The 17,189-nt window shown below is 43.8% G+C and overlaps 1 protein-coding gene across 4 annotated transcripts in view; it reads left to right on the top strand.

The window, feature by feature from the left end:
• Positions 1 to 1,196: 1,196 nt before the first annotated feature.
• XPO1 (exportin 1) overlaps positions 1,197 to 17,189 on the top strand; it is a 34,172-nt gene continuing 18,179 nt past the window's right edge. The window contains exons 1-4 of one of the 4 annotated variants that reach the window (XM_081000881.1): positions 1,197 to 2,269; positions 6,163 to 6,294; positions 9,433 to 9,534; positions 13,631 to 13,703. In XM_081000881.1, the coding sequence (XP_080857007.1) occupies positions 6,169 to 6,294; positions 9,433 to 9,534; positions 13,631 to 13,703 (301 nt within the window). In that variant the 5' untranslated portion in view covers positions 1,197 to 2,269; positions 6,163 to 6,168. Of the gene's footprint in view, positions 2,270 to 3,231; positions 3,994 to 5,372; positions 5,568 to 6,162; positions 6,295 to 9,432; positions 9,535 to 10,611; positions 10,676 to 13,630; positions 13,704 to 17,189 lie in introns of those variants that run through there. The other 3 variants (XM_081000882.1, XM_081000883.1, XM_081000884.1) reach the window with 3 other exon arrangements.

Raw genomic sequence — 17,189 nt, 5'->3', positions numbered from 1 at the left:
CGCCGCGAGCCGAGCTGTACAAGGGCCTACCTCAAGCGCGCGCGCGAGAGAGACGTCATTTGAAGCGGCCGCCCAATCAAAAGGCGGCGGCTGCTGCTGCGGCTAAAAGCATATTAAGCCCGCGAGAATGGCTATTTGAAGGCACGGAGCAGGAGGAGGTGGGCGGGAAGGGCTGACATGTCAAGAAAGACAGCCCCCCGCGTCCAATCATGTAAGCGGCCCAAGGAGCTGCTTTGTCCCGCCCACGCTGCGCGCGCCCGCTCACTCTGGCTCGCTCTCTCCCTCCTTCCTCGCCCCCCCCCCACTACTGTCACCGCCACCCATACGGCCTTTCTTCACGTTTCCTCCCAGCCAACCTCTGCGGGAGAGTTTTTAAAAAGGGGGCGTGGCCTGTCGGAAAAGCCCGCGCGCTCTCTTCATGAGTAAGCGGAGGGCGGGGCGCGGTTTGGGGGGGGGAAAGGAGTGAGGAGAAAGACGGGCGTGCCGGCCAGCCAATGAGACGCCGCGCTGCCTTTTCCGCCCGCGTCCCGCGCAATGTGGTGCGTGTGTGTGTGTGTGTCTGTGTGTCTCTGGCGTTGGGTTTTCTTCCACTCTCCCTCCTCTCTCTCTCTTGCCCACCCCACTCGTCTTCCGTCACCCGCTCGGAGCCAATGGGGCGGCGAGGCGGTTTGGGGCGGAGGCTCCGCGCACACGCCCCGCCCCGCCCCTCCCGCGCGCTCCGAGGCGCCATGGGCTGAAAACTAAACCGAGATGGAATCTCCCAGTCTGAACCGGTTTGAGCCGGTTCCGAGTCTGTGGCACTAGAGGAGGAGGAGGCGGAGGAGGGGGACGAGCGGAAGGAGAAGAAGCGCCGCCGCCGCCGCCGAAAGAGGGGGAGAAGGGAGAAAAGAAAAAAAGGGGGGAGCGGGGGTAAAAAAAAAAGAGAGGCAGAAGAAGCCGCCGCCGCGCTTGGTCCCCTTTTGCCGCCTTTTGCCGTGTGTGTGGAGAGAGAAGGAAGGGGGGGGGCGCTGAGGAGCGAGCTGCGTGAGGAGAAGGGGGCGCGCGCGTGTTTCCGCGAGTGCGTGTGAAAGGCGGGCGAGGGGTTCATTAAGCGCAGGAGTGGAGCGGCGGAGGAAGGGGTGGGTGGGTTTCGGGGCCGGGGAGGGGGCTAAGCCAAGGGGGATGAGCGGACCTCCGTGAGGGGACTTGGCCGACTCGCTCCACGCTCACTGGAGTTTCCTTGAGGACACCCCACCCCCCAAAAAAAGAATAATTCTGTGTGGGGCTCTTTTTTTACCCTCATAACGGGGTGGTTCGCTGAGGCGAACACCTCCTTTTGGTCCATCGTCTGCCTCCCAGCTCCCCTCGTTTTCGGGGGACGAGGTGTTGTGTTTGTCTTGTAGGCCCCAACCGAAGGGGTTGGCCCATCTCCCTTCCAAGCAGCGTGGCTGCCTCACCTGCGCTGGAGGCTTCTTGAAACCGCTTTTTTAAAAAACAGAGAGAGAGAAATATATATACATACATATATCTATCTATATATATTTATAGTTTTGCCGTGTGTTTCTGTATATATACGCGAGCGTGAGAGAGTATAGCCTTCCCATACAACTGAATCTCGAGGAAAGGGCGGGAGAGGCAGGAAAAAGGGGGAGGAGAGAGAGAGAGGGCCCAGGAGTTGCCCCTTCCCCTCTTGTTAGACGAAGCAACACTCTCTTGTCTTATTGCCCCTTTTGTATTATTCTCCCCCCCTCTCTTTTTGTCGTGGGGTGGGGAGCAGGAAGGGGGGTGTTGGAGGTGTGTGCATGTGTTTGAATGGGTGGCAAAGCCCTGATCCTCCATGTGGGTGTGTTAGCAACTTTGCTGAGTTTGGGAGGCAGAAAGTGACTTTTTGAGTGTGTGCGTTGGGTGGGTGTGTTTTCTTTCCCAGGCTCCCCCCTCCCTTCCTAGTAATTCACCCATTCTGCCCCCGACCCCCTTCTTTTTCGTAGCAAGTCCAGTGGGGCTTCTTTTGTTGTTGTGGTGGTGGTGGTTGTTGGGGGCCGAGGGCGGGTGGGCTTGGAAGAAGCAGACTTTTCGGGGGCGCATGTAAAAATAGACGCTTTGTTTCTCCAGTGTGTGTGTGTGTGTTGTTTGCAGGGGGGGAGTTGAAAAGGAAGAAAGGCTGGACAGGTCTTTTCACCCCACTCCTCCTCCTCCTACTTCTTGGCTTTGCTTGGATTTTTTTTATTTTATTTTTTTATTGTTGCTCTCCGCTCCCTCTCTACGAGAAGTAGCTGTGATACTCAATTAGGTAAGTGAGAGTTCATCTGTGAAACTTGTGCATGATGGTACACCAGTGGGAGATTGGATTGGGAAAGGTGGGGAGGGAGCACTGGAGAAGAAAGTAGGGAGTGGATACAATCCCAGGGGGGTGAAGTTTTATGGCGGGGCGGGGGAGAACTTCATGCATTTTAGGATGCAGTATTTGGACAAGCGGAAAGTATGGAAATAGCAACGGTGTGAAGCCCTGGAAGTGATGTTGCGTGCTAATCTCAAGGCCTAAACGTTATGTTGATGAACTCATTGTTTTCCTAGGAGAAAGCAGTGATGGGGTGGAGGATGGATGTGTTTTAGAAAACAAAGTCCGGGGCCTCTTCCTTGGGGTAGGGGGTGTAAGATGTGGGCATGGCTAAGCGTGGAGAGGTGTGCTGTGAAGCCTCATGGAAAAGGGGGGGGGGAAAGGGTGTGTGTATGCAAACCAAGGCCACGAGCCTTGGAAAGAGAAACCTCTGTTTGGGGTTCGCCTTCGTTTGGATCCTGCCTTGATCTAAATAAAGCGTGGGAGCTGTTGGAAGGACGAGAAACGAAGGCCTTGAAGTAATTGGATGGGGAAGGCGAGTCCGAAAGGTCCCAGCAAGCCAAAGCCATCCCTGGAGGATGGAGCAAAGCAGCAAGTGTGGGGTTGGGAAACTGGAGCTTGGGTGGGCAAAACGCAACGCGGGTAGGAGGAGGGAGGCGGCCTGGCGGGAGATTAGAGGTAGGGCCTCCTCCTTTCGGCGGGGGAAGTATATTGGGGGGGGTGCTGGAGAGCGGGTGGAGAAATTAAGGAGCATAATCTGAATTATTGGGAGTGGAAGTTTCCAGAAATATATTTGTGCCTCTCTCACTGTGCAGCACTATTGAAACGTCCGTCTGGATCACGTGGGGGCCCTGTATAGAAAGCAAGGATAGAGGAGGGAGGGGCTGCAGTGGCCCAGCTGCTCTTTACGGCTGTCGGGGAGGAAAGGCAACAAAAATCTCTTTAAAGCTTCGCGTGCCCGGGGCTAGTGACCCTTGTTAGATATTTTGGGCGATTTGGGGTTGTTGTTCTTTTAAGTGCAGATCGTAAGCGTTAGCTGTGTGTCGGTAGTAGTAGCAGCGTGAATGTTGCATGTGCTGCAGTGTGTCTGCTGTTTGGCGAAGGGCGGCAGCCGAGGCCTTTCCAGTGGGTGGGTGTGTAATTGCCGTCTTCGGATGTACCCCATGTGCTGCATCTGTTTACGTTACGTATCTATTACTGGTTTCAGCGTGCCTCCTCTAATTCACGTTTTTCTGTAATCGGAAGTTAATGCCTTGTTTCGAGGAAACGTTAGCGAAGCATTTATAGGGGGAGGGGCAGACTGCAGTCCAAAGTTTCGTATTCTGCAGCCTCCTGTAGGTTTCTGGTTGTGTGCAGATTGGTTTAACTTTCCCGAAAATGTACGGGCTTTCTGATGTGGGCAGACTTAGAACTTTGGAGAGCTTACTTTCGGTAACGCTGGTCTGATAGCTGTTTTGTAATCAGTTAGTGGCAGTAAGTACCTCAATGAATACTGCTTTGAACGTCAACAGGATTGATATATTGTGAACTCTGTAATTGACCATTTGTTTTCTCAATGTGGTAGTTGTTTTTCTGATAAAACTCAACAAAAGTGTGCATTTAAAAAGTGGCAGTAAAGTTGCTAACGAACTTGGAGGAATTGAGTGCAAAGGGAGGAACCAATTTTCACAATCTAGGTAAGGTTAATGATATGGAACAAATCGCATAGGTATACAGGAAAAGCTAGCCCTTTGAAAACCTTTCTTTATTGACAGCATGTGTTCCAAATGGTATTCCTTGGGCAGATGGTTAGATAGGGTTCACATGTAATATAATAGCTTATTTGGATAGAAATTATGTGACGTTTCTAGTATTCTATATCTTAAACTTCTTTGCATTCCAGTGACTTTCAGTCTAGATTCATTAATGTATTTATTGAACTTCTCATATACATGCACTTGATGCATTCTAGCCTTTCCCACCCATTACTGTACTTTAAAATGACCTATCTGATCTAAAGAGATTACAAGTGGCAAAGTGCTCTTGTCTTTCTGCATTTGCAAGACTTATAAGACCTAACATGCAGTTTTGTGTGTTTTAGTTGGAGGTGGAAGATGCATGAAAACTGTTTCTGAGCTGTTGTGTGTAACTGTCTAGTCAGGAACAGTAGATGCAGCAATAAAGGGTGTGTGGCCAAGCATAGAAGAGGTGTGGTAATTTGATACTTGGAGCTAGGGAACTTAAGGAAAGTACTACCAAATATGGGGGGTAGCCTTAGTTTTTGTTCTAAATAGTAATATTGTGAGAAATTGAACACTTAAATTGTTATGTAGTAAGTAGCAATAGCATTGTGGATGTAAACCATAACTGCTGTGCTTATATCTAATAAATATAGTGTGTTCTTCAGAAAACAAATTTGTTTCTTTGCTTGTCACTATTATGGTTATGATGGTTAATGCAGCCCAAACCAATGCAAATGTACCGTAATCCCAATGAGTTCAATGCACTTTCTTTCTAAGTGTGTGATGAGTAGCCGTAGTTTGCCATTTATTCCAGTTCACCAGGCTGTCTTCAGCAACAGTTGTTGTCCATTAACTATTTAGCTATGATTTTATTCTGCTCAACTGGTTAATGCTGATCTTGTGCTGTAAGTCCCACTGTCAAAACTTGTACAGTGGTGCCTCGCAAGACGAAATTAATCCGTTCCGCAAGTGTCTTCGTCTAGCGGTTTTTTCCTCTTGCGAAGCAACCCTATTAGCGGATTAGCGCTATTAGCGGTTTAGCGGCTATTAAAGGCTTAGCGGCTTAGCTGCTAAAAGGCTATTAGCGGTTTAGCGGCATAGAAAAAGGGGGGGAAAGCAGAAAAAAAATCTCAAGACTCGCAAGACATTTTCGTCTTGCGAAGCAAGCCCATAGGGAAATTCGTCCTGCGAAGCAACTCAAAAACGGAAAACCCTTTCATCTAGCGGGTTTTCCGCCTTGCGAGGCATTCGTCTTGCGGGGCACCACTGTATATGTATTTCTGTAAGAATTTAATCCTTTAGGACATTTAGGCAGTCCTTATTACAGTCATGTGGGAGTAAACCTTGATGCGGCTGACTTCTGAGTAGATATGTTTAGGAGTGCACTGTGTTTTTGGTAAAGTTTCCAGAGTGTGACGTTAAGGTTTCTGAGTGGGACACCATATTAATGTTACTGTATAGCAGGATTAGCACCACTTTTTCAGCTTTGATCAAATTTTATGCATGCCTGCTGTCTACTTCTCTGGATGGTAGGTTGAGAAGACTGTTATGGGGTAATAGCAAATCCTGTTGCCTTTAACTGCTGTTCACTCAGTGATATGTTCTGGTAGACTTAGTTGTTCAACATAAATAATTTCATGTGTTAATGATCTTCTTGGGTCAGTAAGTTAGCATTCCCCTCTGCCTCCCCCCCCCCACTTTAAAAATCTGTCAAAGCTTTAGCATTTCTTGCTTCTTTTGACCATTTCTCTTACACTTTACATTATTAATTTATTGTGGCTCAGGGAGAACCGGAATCAGATGCCACTCTTCCACATTTTAGAATACTTCAGCATTTGGTGTAATGAACACATATTGTGACTCATTAACTCCTGGTTTAAGCACTAGCATTATTTTATTTTGAAGTTAAGCAGGCATAAGTTTATTCATGTGTAGTGTTACAAAATTTAGTATGACAATTATGGTTGGCTTACACTGAAGAAAAAGTTCAACATTTGAATATGTTACCAGTAGTAAAAGATGGGAGCTGAAGTGGTCTTAAAGGCAGTTGGGAAGAACTTTGAATTTCTATGATATTAAAAATAAGTAAATTCTGTAACTTGATTTCTTTCTTTAAATTTGCAGTAATCTATGCCAGCAATTATGACAATGTTAGCAGACCATGCAGCACGGCAGCTGCTGGATTTCAACCAGAAATTGGATATAAATCTGTTGGATAATGTGGTGAACTGCCTGTATCATGGAGAAGGAGCCCAGGTACAGTATATGTTTGAGAACTAGAAACCTGCAGTTTATTATGTCTAAAGCATATCTGTAGAGGAAAAAATAGCTGGTTCTCTTGAAGACTTCTCATATGCTAGTAAAACTTGACTAGCAGTCAAGCTGCATCTGAAGAGAATAAGCCAGCAGGAATGCTACAGTTATGTTGAAAAATACCTTGGTGGCTTCTTGTCTTGTTTTTCATGCCAGTAACAGAAAGATGGAATGTGACTGAATTTACTATTGTTTGTTTCTTTTAATTTTTTAGAGATAAGTGGTCTGGTCCAGTTTTATGTCCCATTTATTCATAGGACTTTTAAGTGGAAGGCAAATTGCTGTCTCCTTTGCCTATAGTATGTCTGTGTCTCTGAAGTAGTTTAAATGTTTATTATGTGATCTCTTCCAAATTCTGTGTAATCTGCTTTTATACTTCTAAAGTGCTTAGAAGCATATTTTGACATCAAACTTAAAAAGAGCCACTGAAATCAGACTGGGCAGACAGTCAAAGTCCTCTGATAGGGCTGTGAGCATCCCATTCTGCTGCCTAGACAGAAACTTGTCAGACCTTCTGTATATACCCCAATCTGCAGCCATAAACACACTGGTCTCTGCTTGAGGTACCCTTATTACCTTCATGTTGTTCCTCATCCCTCCATATCTCTGAACAGTGGCCTTCCCAGATGTTGGACTTCAATTCCCATAATTCCTAGTCAGCATAGCCAATGGTCCAGGATGATGGGAGTTGTAGTCCAATAATATCTGAGGGATGGTCTAATCCAGGCATCCCCAAACTCGGCCCGTTAGCTGGTTTTGGGACAACAACTCCCATTATCCCTAACTAACAGAACCAGTGGTCAGGGATGATGGGAATTGTAGTCCCAAAACATCTGGAAGGCTGAGTTTGGGGGTACCTGGTCTAATCCATTGCTTTTTCTCCACTACTCATGTTTGCATCCTAAGTTGTTGGACTGAGCTGAATAGTCCAGCTGGACTAGTTTTTATGTAGTATGGCACACTTGCAGGTCAGAATGATTTGGCCAGATACAAATTCCCCTCCTGGACTTGTGGCAGAGTTGCAGCATATTTAGTGGCATCAGTGAAGCAGAATTGCAGAAGAACATAAAAGGGGTTCTGTTTTAAATTGGCAAGCACTTAAAGCTTGAAGGCTCCACAATCTTTTGTTTGGGGAAGATGTGCACTATAGAAGCATTTCTCTGAATCAGTATTTGCTTTCCTCTCTAGTTGAGGCATTCACCATGGTGAGTGGGAAGGTATGAATTAAACACTAGAACTTCAGACCCTGAGTAGTTCTACCAGGCAACTGAAAGGTATACAATAGATTGGGATTCAGAGCACCAGGAACCTTTTTCTCTTAAGATGGTTCTTGGCAGCTGATTCTGAAGTTGATATTCAAGTTGGTGGTTTGCAATACCCCTTCACCCCACCCCAAATACACACACACTCTCAAGTTCCATGCCTTGCATCTTTGACAGCAGCTTGCTGTAGGGTGTCTTGCATAGTTGCATCATGCCTTGGAAAGTAGTGATCAGATTTCTAGAATTGAGTGTCTGTGTTCCAGTCTAATTTTAGGGTGTTTCTTACTTTCTAGTGGATCTCTGAACAAAAGTGTAGTGATTCGTATACAGTTGGAAAAGTTTGTGGTCCCAATTCAGTTCATCCAGGGTACTAGTGGAAGCCATCTCAAGGACTCCTATTAGGAGAACTGGGTTTTCCCCAACCTCTTCTCTCCTGTCTGCCCCATATATCTCCCAAATCTGCTCTGGGGGTTAGGGAACCCCCCCCCCAACAGTGTGGTTGGGGAGGAGAGCAGAGATGGTTCCAACTGTCAAGAAGTACCACTGTTTGCCTTTTCTACCTGTCATAGGTGTTATAAAGTTTATGTCTTGAAATTCAGATGATCTTAGTCTTACATTAGTTTGGAGTAAATTTTTGTGTGCTTGTTCTCTGTTAAATAAAAATGTACCATCAATGTTAGTTTTTATTTGCTATCAGTGGTTGAGAAACAACTATGAAACGTTTTTTCTTTTTGTATCTTAAAAGCTGTTTTGAAATGAGTAGAAATAAAGATTATACCTTGGACTTTCAAAAGCATATTTAGTAGTATTGGCAGATTCCTTACTGTAGATCAATATTCTATCCTAGCTAGAGAATTTTCGATAAAGACACACAATTGCCTAAAATTTCCCCACCATGAAAAGTGCATTTAATTACTTAACCAGTAATTCCCAAGCACTGTGCCAGGGTGTGCTAGTGTACTGTGAGAGCACAGTGATTGTCCCACGTGAAAGAAATGTAATCATTGAAGCCTCTTGTTCTCTCAAAGTACCATCTGCAGAGCAGGCTGCCTACTGTGTGCCCTATAAGATACACTGCTCTGGCCTTGCCACCTCCTGGTCAATCTCTGATGGGGACAGGGCATTTGCTTTAAATATCTGTCTCAGATATGACTGGATTATCTAGACAATTCTGATGCAAAAAAACCTGTAACAGTACCTGTGTTCAGGGAAGGCTGCTGGTGATGTTTGCTTGAGTTGCTGCTTTGGGCATATCTCTTTTCATTTAAGAAGCACAGCCTGGTTAATGGCCTCCCATCTCACTGGGTTCCCTCAGCCACTCTGGGCGGCTTCCAACAAAATATAAAAATACGAGATATTAAACATAAACTTTCCTATACAGGGGTGTCTTCAGATGTCTTCTAAAAGTTGTGTACAGTCATACCTCGGGTTGAATATGCTTCGTGTTGAGCGCTTTCGAGTTGCGCTCCGCGGCAACCCGGAAGTAACAGAGCGCGTTAATTCTGGGTTTTGCTGCATGCGCAGATGCTCAAAATGCGCAGAAGCGCTGTCGCTAGTTACGTTTGCTTCGGGATGCGAACGGGGCTCCGGAACGGATCCCATTCGCATCCTGAGGTACCACTGTAGTTTTTTTATCTCCTTGACATCTGATGGGGGGGGGGTGTTCACAGGGTGGGTGCCACTGCTGAGAAGTGTGCATCTAATTTTTAAAGCCGAAAAAAGTTTGCCTCAGCTATCCAAAATTTGGGAAGTAATGCTGTAAAACCATGTGTGATAAGCTGTTTTGAAAGCTGTTAACTCATTGTGTCCGCTTTTCTAGCAAAGGATGGCGCAGGAGGTCTTGACTCACTTAAAGGAGCACCCTGATGCATGGACAAGAGTTGATACTATTTTGGAATTCTCTCAGAATATGAACACCAAAGTAAGTATAGGATATCCAATTGATCTTGACCTTTCTTCCACTCAGGCTTTGAGGAAGGTATCTCAATTTTTAGATTTAGCATTTGTTTAACTTTTTTATTGCTTCTTCAATCCTTTAGTCTGATCCATGAGGTTGTCAGTTACTTTTTCTTATAAAAGGCTTGAAAAATTATAAGTCACTTGGGAATTGTATAAAAACTCTTGTTGAATTATGAACAGATTTGAGTGTTATAAAATCTTATAGCCGTATCATGTCTTTAGATAATGTGTTTGGCTTTCATTTCTGTTAATGAGAGCCATGTGCACTTAACTGAGGGCAAAATACATCCCTCAATATTTTTTTGAAAGACTGGTATTGTCCTGCGCAGTTTAAAGCAGGCTAGGCACCCCAGACACTTCAGTTGAATACAATCTGTAGTTGCTTGCAGTACAGTTGATCAAACCATACCATCAGGATAGTCTGGCTAAAGTAGACATTCTTCAGCCTACTGCAATTATGTTTTTGCTTCAGAAACTTTAAAGGTTTAAATATGAGTTGCCAAACATGTGAAAGTGGTTGTCATATAGTTGGAGAAACTTGTGCATGGCCACATTCATTGAGCACACAAAATTTGCCATAACTTGTGTTGAGATAGAAAACAGCCATGCTGATTAGTTCCTTCAGAATTCGGATGGCACTTAGGAAAGTCTTAACTTTTTTGGGAAGAAAAAGGCTTTGTAAATTTTAGGGCAAAGTTAAGAACTTCCTCAAAGTACTAAATTTAAGTAACCATGTTTGCCTGTTTGCTTGCCTGGTAAACTTTGCTTTTTATACTCACAGACATTACTAATGTTAAAGTTGATTTTATCAACAGTATTTTTTAAAACTCAAATTTGTCTTGTGAAAAATGAGATGATTAGAGGAACAGAAAGAAAGCAACAGGTAAAGAATTCTTCAATTTACATAAATTGCAAATGATTTGGTGCTAAATTTATGCACTATGACATTTGGCTTTTATGCAGTCATTTTTTTTCTTAAAGCTGTTAACACTACCTGATATTAATCATAATGTTCCATTATGTTGATTGCTTGTAATAGGAAGAAAAGGGGTGTCTTCCTGTGCAACTGACACAGCTAGGCTTTGACGGCAGGCCTCCACAAGGTCTACCCTTTTGATTCCCTTTAACTGAATTCTGTTCATCAATTGCTTTTTTTCCTTGTTTTGGTTTCTTGGGTGGTGGGGTGGGTATGGGTTTTGTACATAGAATAAGTGTCCCATTAAAAATTTCTGCCACAGGGATCATTGTATTAAAATCTTTTCCTTAATCTGTAATTTCTGTCCCATCTTTTGCCTACATAAATAAAATTTTGAGGCTTAAAATATAACAAAAATGGGAGGGGGAAAACTATATAAAACCTTGGATTGTTTTGTATGCATATTTTTGTAGGTAGTCCTGAGAACTTCTTTTTGCAAGATATTTGCTACAGGAATGTAACACCTATTAATTTTGGAGAGAGAAAAATAGCTGTAATATATGTTGGCTGCTGTCATAACAAGAAGAGAAAACAAATTGGTCATAATGCAACTTGATTATTTTCCCTCCCTACTATACTAGGTCTGCATTGCATGTTATATGCACACATGTGTTGGTGCATGTGCATGCATGCTACTCATGGAAGAGAGATGTCTCATGTTACATGGAAGCATAGAAAAAAAGATGCAAGAGTCACTGCATCTATCACTGTTTACATGTAGCCTGTAAATTAGTTCTTAGTGTGTTTGTGTGGTTACCAGTAGTTTGCTAGGGGAGAAATTAAGTGTATGAGCGTTGCATGAATAAGGTTCTAGGTCAGTCTCTGGTATCTCCAGCTAACAGGATCCTGGAAAGACCCTTTGCTTGGGTCCTGTGAGAGCCATTGCCAGCCACTAGACCATACTGGGTTGGGCTGCTTTAGGTTTGATTTGGTAAAATACATTGTATATTCATTGTGATTATTCTTAAATCTCATTGCTTTGTTAGTAAAGTGGGAATAGAATCAGAAGATGCTTCAACGTGAAGATGAGACAGGGAAAATTACAGTTGAAACTGTTGGTGAATGTGTTGACAGACTAGCCAAAATTTCACATGCTCATAATCTTATGTCATCTCATCTCTTCTACCAAATAGCCTTCTGAACCAGGCAGAATGGAGGAATGTATACCTGCCATTCATCATCTCTAGGGCTTGCCGCAGGGTGGGAATGTGGTAGTTCTGAACTATAGTAACACCCTTTCTGGCCTTCCATTTGACATACCTACTTGTGGCATTTAGAAACTCATTTGTTGGCAGGTTTAGGGATTTCAGGATCATTTGCTTCACTGATGGGCATCCTCTATATGTTAAAGATAGATACTTTGAGCAAGTTTAGTCCCAGAGAGAATTGGGATGCGCATTAGGCAAGGGGGATATTTGCACAGATTGTGTATCACTGAGCAACTTTAAAGAGAGTTATTACAGGTGAAATCTTGCCCATAGGGAGTCACCCCATTGCGCAGATGTGGTGCATACACTGCAGTGACTGCTGATGAACAGCTTGGGAACCTATTGAGAGCTGCTTCATGAATGCCATCACTGTTCAGTAGAAATGTTTGTTCACTTGAGATTTAGGCCACAATACAAAGAAGTTATGTGCATCGGTGGGTGGGGGGGGAGAAGAGAACCTCAAGCATTGCCAAAGCTTTACTTGCTGCTTCTCTGGCACCAGTTCCTACTGCTGAGCTGAGGAGGCAACCTGCAATTCAGTTTTACAAACTTAGCTCTTTACTTCAGCAATGCGACCTGCTGAAGAAACAACAAGCAAATATTCAGCTGCAGATGTTCTTTCCCACCTTTTGCATATAACTTCCTTGAATTGCATCTTCAGATTGAAATGTTTCACCGGCTTCTACAGTGGAAGATCATTAACTAGGCTAGAAATATCACAGATACATAACTAAATTTACTCCTTTTATGAAGATGTGGAGTTCTAAAATATACGAACTACTAATACCTTAGAAAAGAGTGGGAAGTTAAAATGTAAACAACCATCAACCAACTGGAGAGTACAATGTAGTGTGGGACAGTCTACATTGTGCTATTTATTTAAAATGAGGCTTACATGATCCCTTTGGCTGAAATTCTAATTACCCTACTTTGTATAGACACTAACAGACTTGAAGAACTTTTATTCTCAGCCAAATCTTCACCAGCCATCAATGTTAAAACATAGATTTGCCTTTCAGGTATTGCCTCCTGTCTCCTCAGTGTTGGTTTCTGATTAAAGGGAAAGCTGCATCTCTTTGACCCCTTTTCCTCCTCTTCTCTGTGTTGTTGCTTTTAATGATGACCTTAGTCTGATACAACTTTTCATAGAGGTCTACTGGACATATTTACGTTGAGATAAATGGAATAAAATGGGTTGAAGAGCTTTTCTCATTTCCTATAAATGTATCCATTTGAACCATGCCTTTGGGAGGCTTATCTGAGTGGTAAAACAACTTTAGAAGTGTATCTAGAAATGGTGAACTTTTGACTGAGCACAAAAGTTAAACAGTAGATATAGCTGCTATAGGGGAGAGACTACTGTATCTTTTTTTAAAAAAACCCAACAACAACCTATGAGCTGTCTTGCTGTTCCTTAAGTACACACCAGTGAAGTGCAGAAAATACATCCTTCAGAAAGTGTTAGTAGATGTAATGTTAAGCCCTGGTCTTAACAGCTCAAGTGCCAGGAAGCCCATGCTCATCCAAGTTGCTAAACTTGGTTGTGTGCTTGAACTTGTGAGCAGTCATTTAGGCTATTCATTTTTATGTGGCTGCCATTTTCCCCCTTACAGATAAGTCATTTGGCTTTGCAAAACATTTTTTTTGTTTCCCTTTCTAATGTAACCATGATCAAAAGCAGCAGGACTTTAGAATATAAGAGGGTAAAATAAGGAAAATGCATGGGAAAAGCTCAATAAATGGGTGAATAGACTTGTTTTTAACAGACTTAATCTTAGATGTTAAGTGTGAATGATGTCAGCTTGAATGAGAATCCTGAAAGCTATTGTTAAATCATCCAGCATACTCACATGCTTCACTTCTCCAATTTTCAGTATTATGGCCTGCAGATCTTGGAAAACGTGATAAAAACAAGATGGAAGATTCTTCCAAGAACCCAGTGTGAAGGTAGATATGAGTGACTTCTTTGTACAGTTTAGACTCACTGATGCTCGTATGGTATGTTTTTGGATATTGCACTGGGGTAGTGCCTAATAGATCAGGTATTGGACCTTGTGTCAGTGTATGATAATGAAGTCATGCAGATTTTTAAAAATACTGTGGGATGAATGGAGACGCAAATTTTAACATGTCCTGATTTCCAAACGTGGCCACTGATTAAACTTCAAATGACTGTCCTGATGCAATATAACTACCCTCTTCTCACTCTCCCCCCCCCCATTTTTTAGCTGCTTATTTCATTGGCAATCAAGCTCCTAATCCACACTTAAAACAGCTGTGTTTGGCCAGTGAATTATAATGCATAGCTGCTTGATTTATCCCCAATCCTGGCACTGCTGTTTTGAGCAAACAGCATTGTTTTCACCAAAGCAAAGTACGTTTAGACAGCTGTTTCATACTGGCAAGGGAATTTCCAATGCTTGACAAATGTACTGATGTATAAAAACCTTGATAAAAAGGAGTTACATGTTTTGACAACACAGAGATCCAAGCTAAGGGCCACTTCTGAGCCATGCATAGCTGCTTCCAGATGGAACACATTTTGTTGGGCCAGTAATTCCTCCTTCAGATACAAGGAAGAATGGAACTATTGGAGAATTAAATTGCCTTGTGAAGGATGGGGAGGGTGCACTCTTGTAAGAGTGCTGATGGAGTTTGTATTTGCTGGAATGATTCTAGAGTGTCTGTATTTGCAGCTTGTAGGAATGAGAGGTGGCGCTAAATGGAACTGATTGCAGTTCCATTCCAAGAACTGCTTGTCTAGTGCTAAGCATAGTTAGCAATCTTGCACACTGTCAACTTTTGGCACTTGGTCTGGTTGCTTTAATTGAAGCTGGGACTGGCAGAAGTGGCAACATCAAAGTATGTGATACTGACTCTGGAAAGCTGGTATACGAGCTGTCAGGGTGAGCATCGATTTATGTGATGTCATGATTCATAATAGCTGAGCTTCAGCTGTACATTAAGCAAACCAGAGTAGAGTCAATGTGTAGAATAGGGCTTAAAAAGGTGGTTGCTGCAAATTGGCGTGCATTACTTGAAATTTTGGTGTGGCTTTTTAACCTGGTTTTAAAACCAGTAAATGACAAGTATGTTTAAATGTCTTTCAGTATTGGATGAATATTACATCACATTCTCTCTTTAGTTTCTTCTTGAGCTGAGATAGGAATTAAATGGACTGTGTAATCTTAAGTAGTCCCCTCGCAGCTGCTGCTTTGGCTGATGGATGAAGCCTGGTTGGTTAAACCATCTTCCAGCCTGTTACGGAAGACTCCCTTATGCTCTGGAGCTGATATTTGGGGGGATGTTGACACTGCAGAAGGAAGGGGTACTTTGCAGATATTTGCCTTGCAGCTTCTTCCATTAGCAAACACATTCACTTGATCCCCAGCCTTTTCTTTAGTGCTAACGTACCAACTGGATTATGCCCACAGCTTTTGCATACAGAAAGCACTATACATAATAGAAAAGTCTCAATGAAAGAGATCACTAATACTCGAAATTCATGAGTAAGAATTGTGTCTTAAAAAATTACTTGCCAAAGCCTACCTAGCAAGTCCATTTTTAGGCTAGTTTCTGAATCCAGTACCAAGAATTTTACTATTTACTATACCACTCATTCAACTGATGAATTGGTACTGATAGATGTGGTGCAGTTTTATTACATCTGTTCTTTTGATTAATGTGTGGTATTTGTGTTTTTCTGATTTTATGTTATGCTTTAAAGAAAATTGTAATTTGCGTTGGGGAAGGGTGTACAGACAACTCCCCATTTATGCGGGGGTTACATTCTGATGCACCACACGTTTCTGCAGGACGTGTGTAAGCCCCCATCCCCTTGTGGTGGTGAAAACAGAGCATGTGTCAGCGCTTGCACACATGCCGATTGTATGCAAATGGAGAGGTACTTCTAAGAGTTCAGTGTACTGTCATTAAGAGTTTTAGGGTCTAAATTCCCATTTGACCATGAAGCTGACTGGGTGACCTTGGGCCAGCCCCCAACACAGTCTAACCACCTTCACAGGATTGTTGTGAAAATACTGTGGAGAGGGGGAGAACCTCTGTACCTCCCAAAGTTGTTTGGGGCAGGAGATGGGATATAAATGTAAAAATAAATAAGGCTGGATTGTGAAAGATCAGGAATTGATGAACATGAGAGTTGAGTCTTAGGCCTGCAAGCAAACGATGGGGCCTAGAAACCAAGCACATGCTTAGTCTTACTATGCACTCTTGCCTTCTAGACAGGTGTTTCCAACTCGGTTATTATTACTGTTATTTATTAAACTTATATGCCACCCTTCATCCGAAGATCACTGGGTGGTTTACAACATTAAAATACAAAATGGAAGAACAAAATATGTAACTTAAGAACAAAAAAAAGCTTCTTTAAAAATAAAGCAGAATTGTGAACTCAACCAACCAGAGACTCATATCTCCTTCCCAAAGTCTGATGCCTCACTTACCTTCCCTGCTTTGAGAATGTGCCCCCTGGCTCAACAACCAGTGCTTGCACAGTCCTAAATTTGCCACTGTACCTTGGCACTGTCCAAGAATACAGAGTGTCATAAAATCTGCTAAAAAGCTTTTGTGGATAGAGTCTACTGGATATCATGAAGTAGGCTATATAGACCAGGGGACGGCAAACTACAGTCACTGGGCCTGATCAGGCCCGGCTGGGTCCTAGATCCTGCCTGCCTGGCCATTTAAGAACCCGCCACGAAGCCGAGACTGCCAGCGATAGCGATGGGAGGAAGAGGCCGAGCTGCTCTGGCATCAAACGCTGTGCCAGGTTTACTTCAGCGGAAACTCCATTTGGGCAGTCAAGCTGGCTTCCGATGACAATGGCACTGCTGCCACCATGCAGCCCTGCGCCATGACGGGCAGCTCCAACAAGAAGAAAAGGTGTAGGTCTGGGTGGCACCACTCACCGCCTCCACACGCCCCACCACTCCTTGTTTCGGGTAGAGGGCCCGGCCAGCTTTGCTTGCTTACTTACCCCGATATCATTGATATTATTAGTATTGTATTATGTCCCCGGAAGCTGAGTGTGCGGAATTAGATGGTGGAAGGGAAAAAATCCTCTTCTCTCTCTTTCTCTCTGCTTTCCCACCAGCCTTTTGCCTCTTATTCTCCCTCCAAGTCAGGCCATTGGGAAAATAGTAGTAGTAATAATAATAATCTTCCTCCCATCGCTGCCGCTGCCCTGGTGCTCCTGTGGACCAGAGAGCGGAGCAGACAAGCTCACTCTGCTTACCCGCTTGACAAGAAGTGGTGGCAGTGACAGCTCTTTCTCTTGGCGAGGAGGAAGCCCGTTTCATGCCACCACCGCCAGCCCTTCGGCAAATGAGGCAGGCGGCAAACCGAGAAAGCTGCTGGGGTGGGTGGGGAGGAAGACTACTCGCCCCCCTCACCCCTTCTTCCAGCTCCCCCCCA

This window comes from Podarcis pityusensis (genome assembly GCF_964106645.2).
Source record: "Podarcis pityusensis genome assembly, chromosome: 3".
Taxonomy (NCBI): Eukaryota; Metazoa; Chordata; class Lepidosauria; order Squamata; family Lacertidae; genus Podarcis; species Podarcis pityusensis.
Note: the sequence above shows the minus strand (reverse complement) of the source record. Positions and strands in the feature narration are given on the sequence as shown.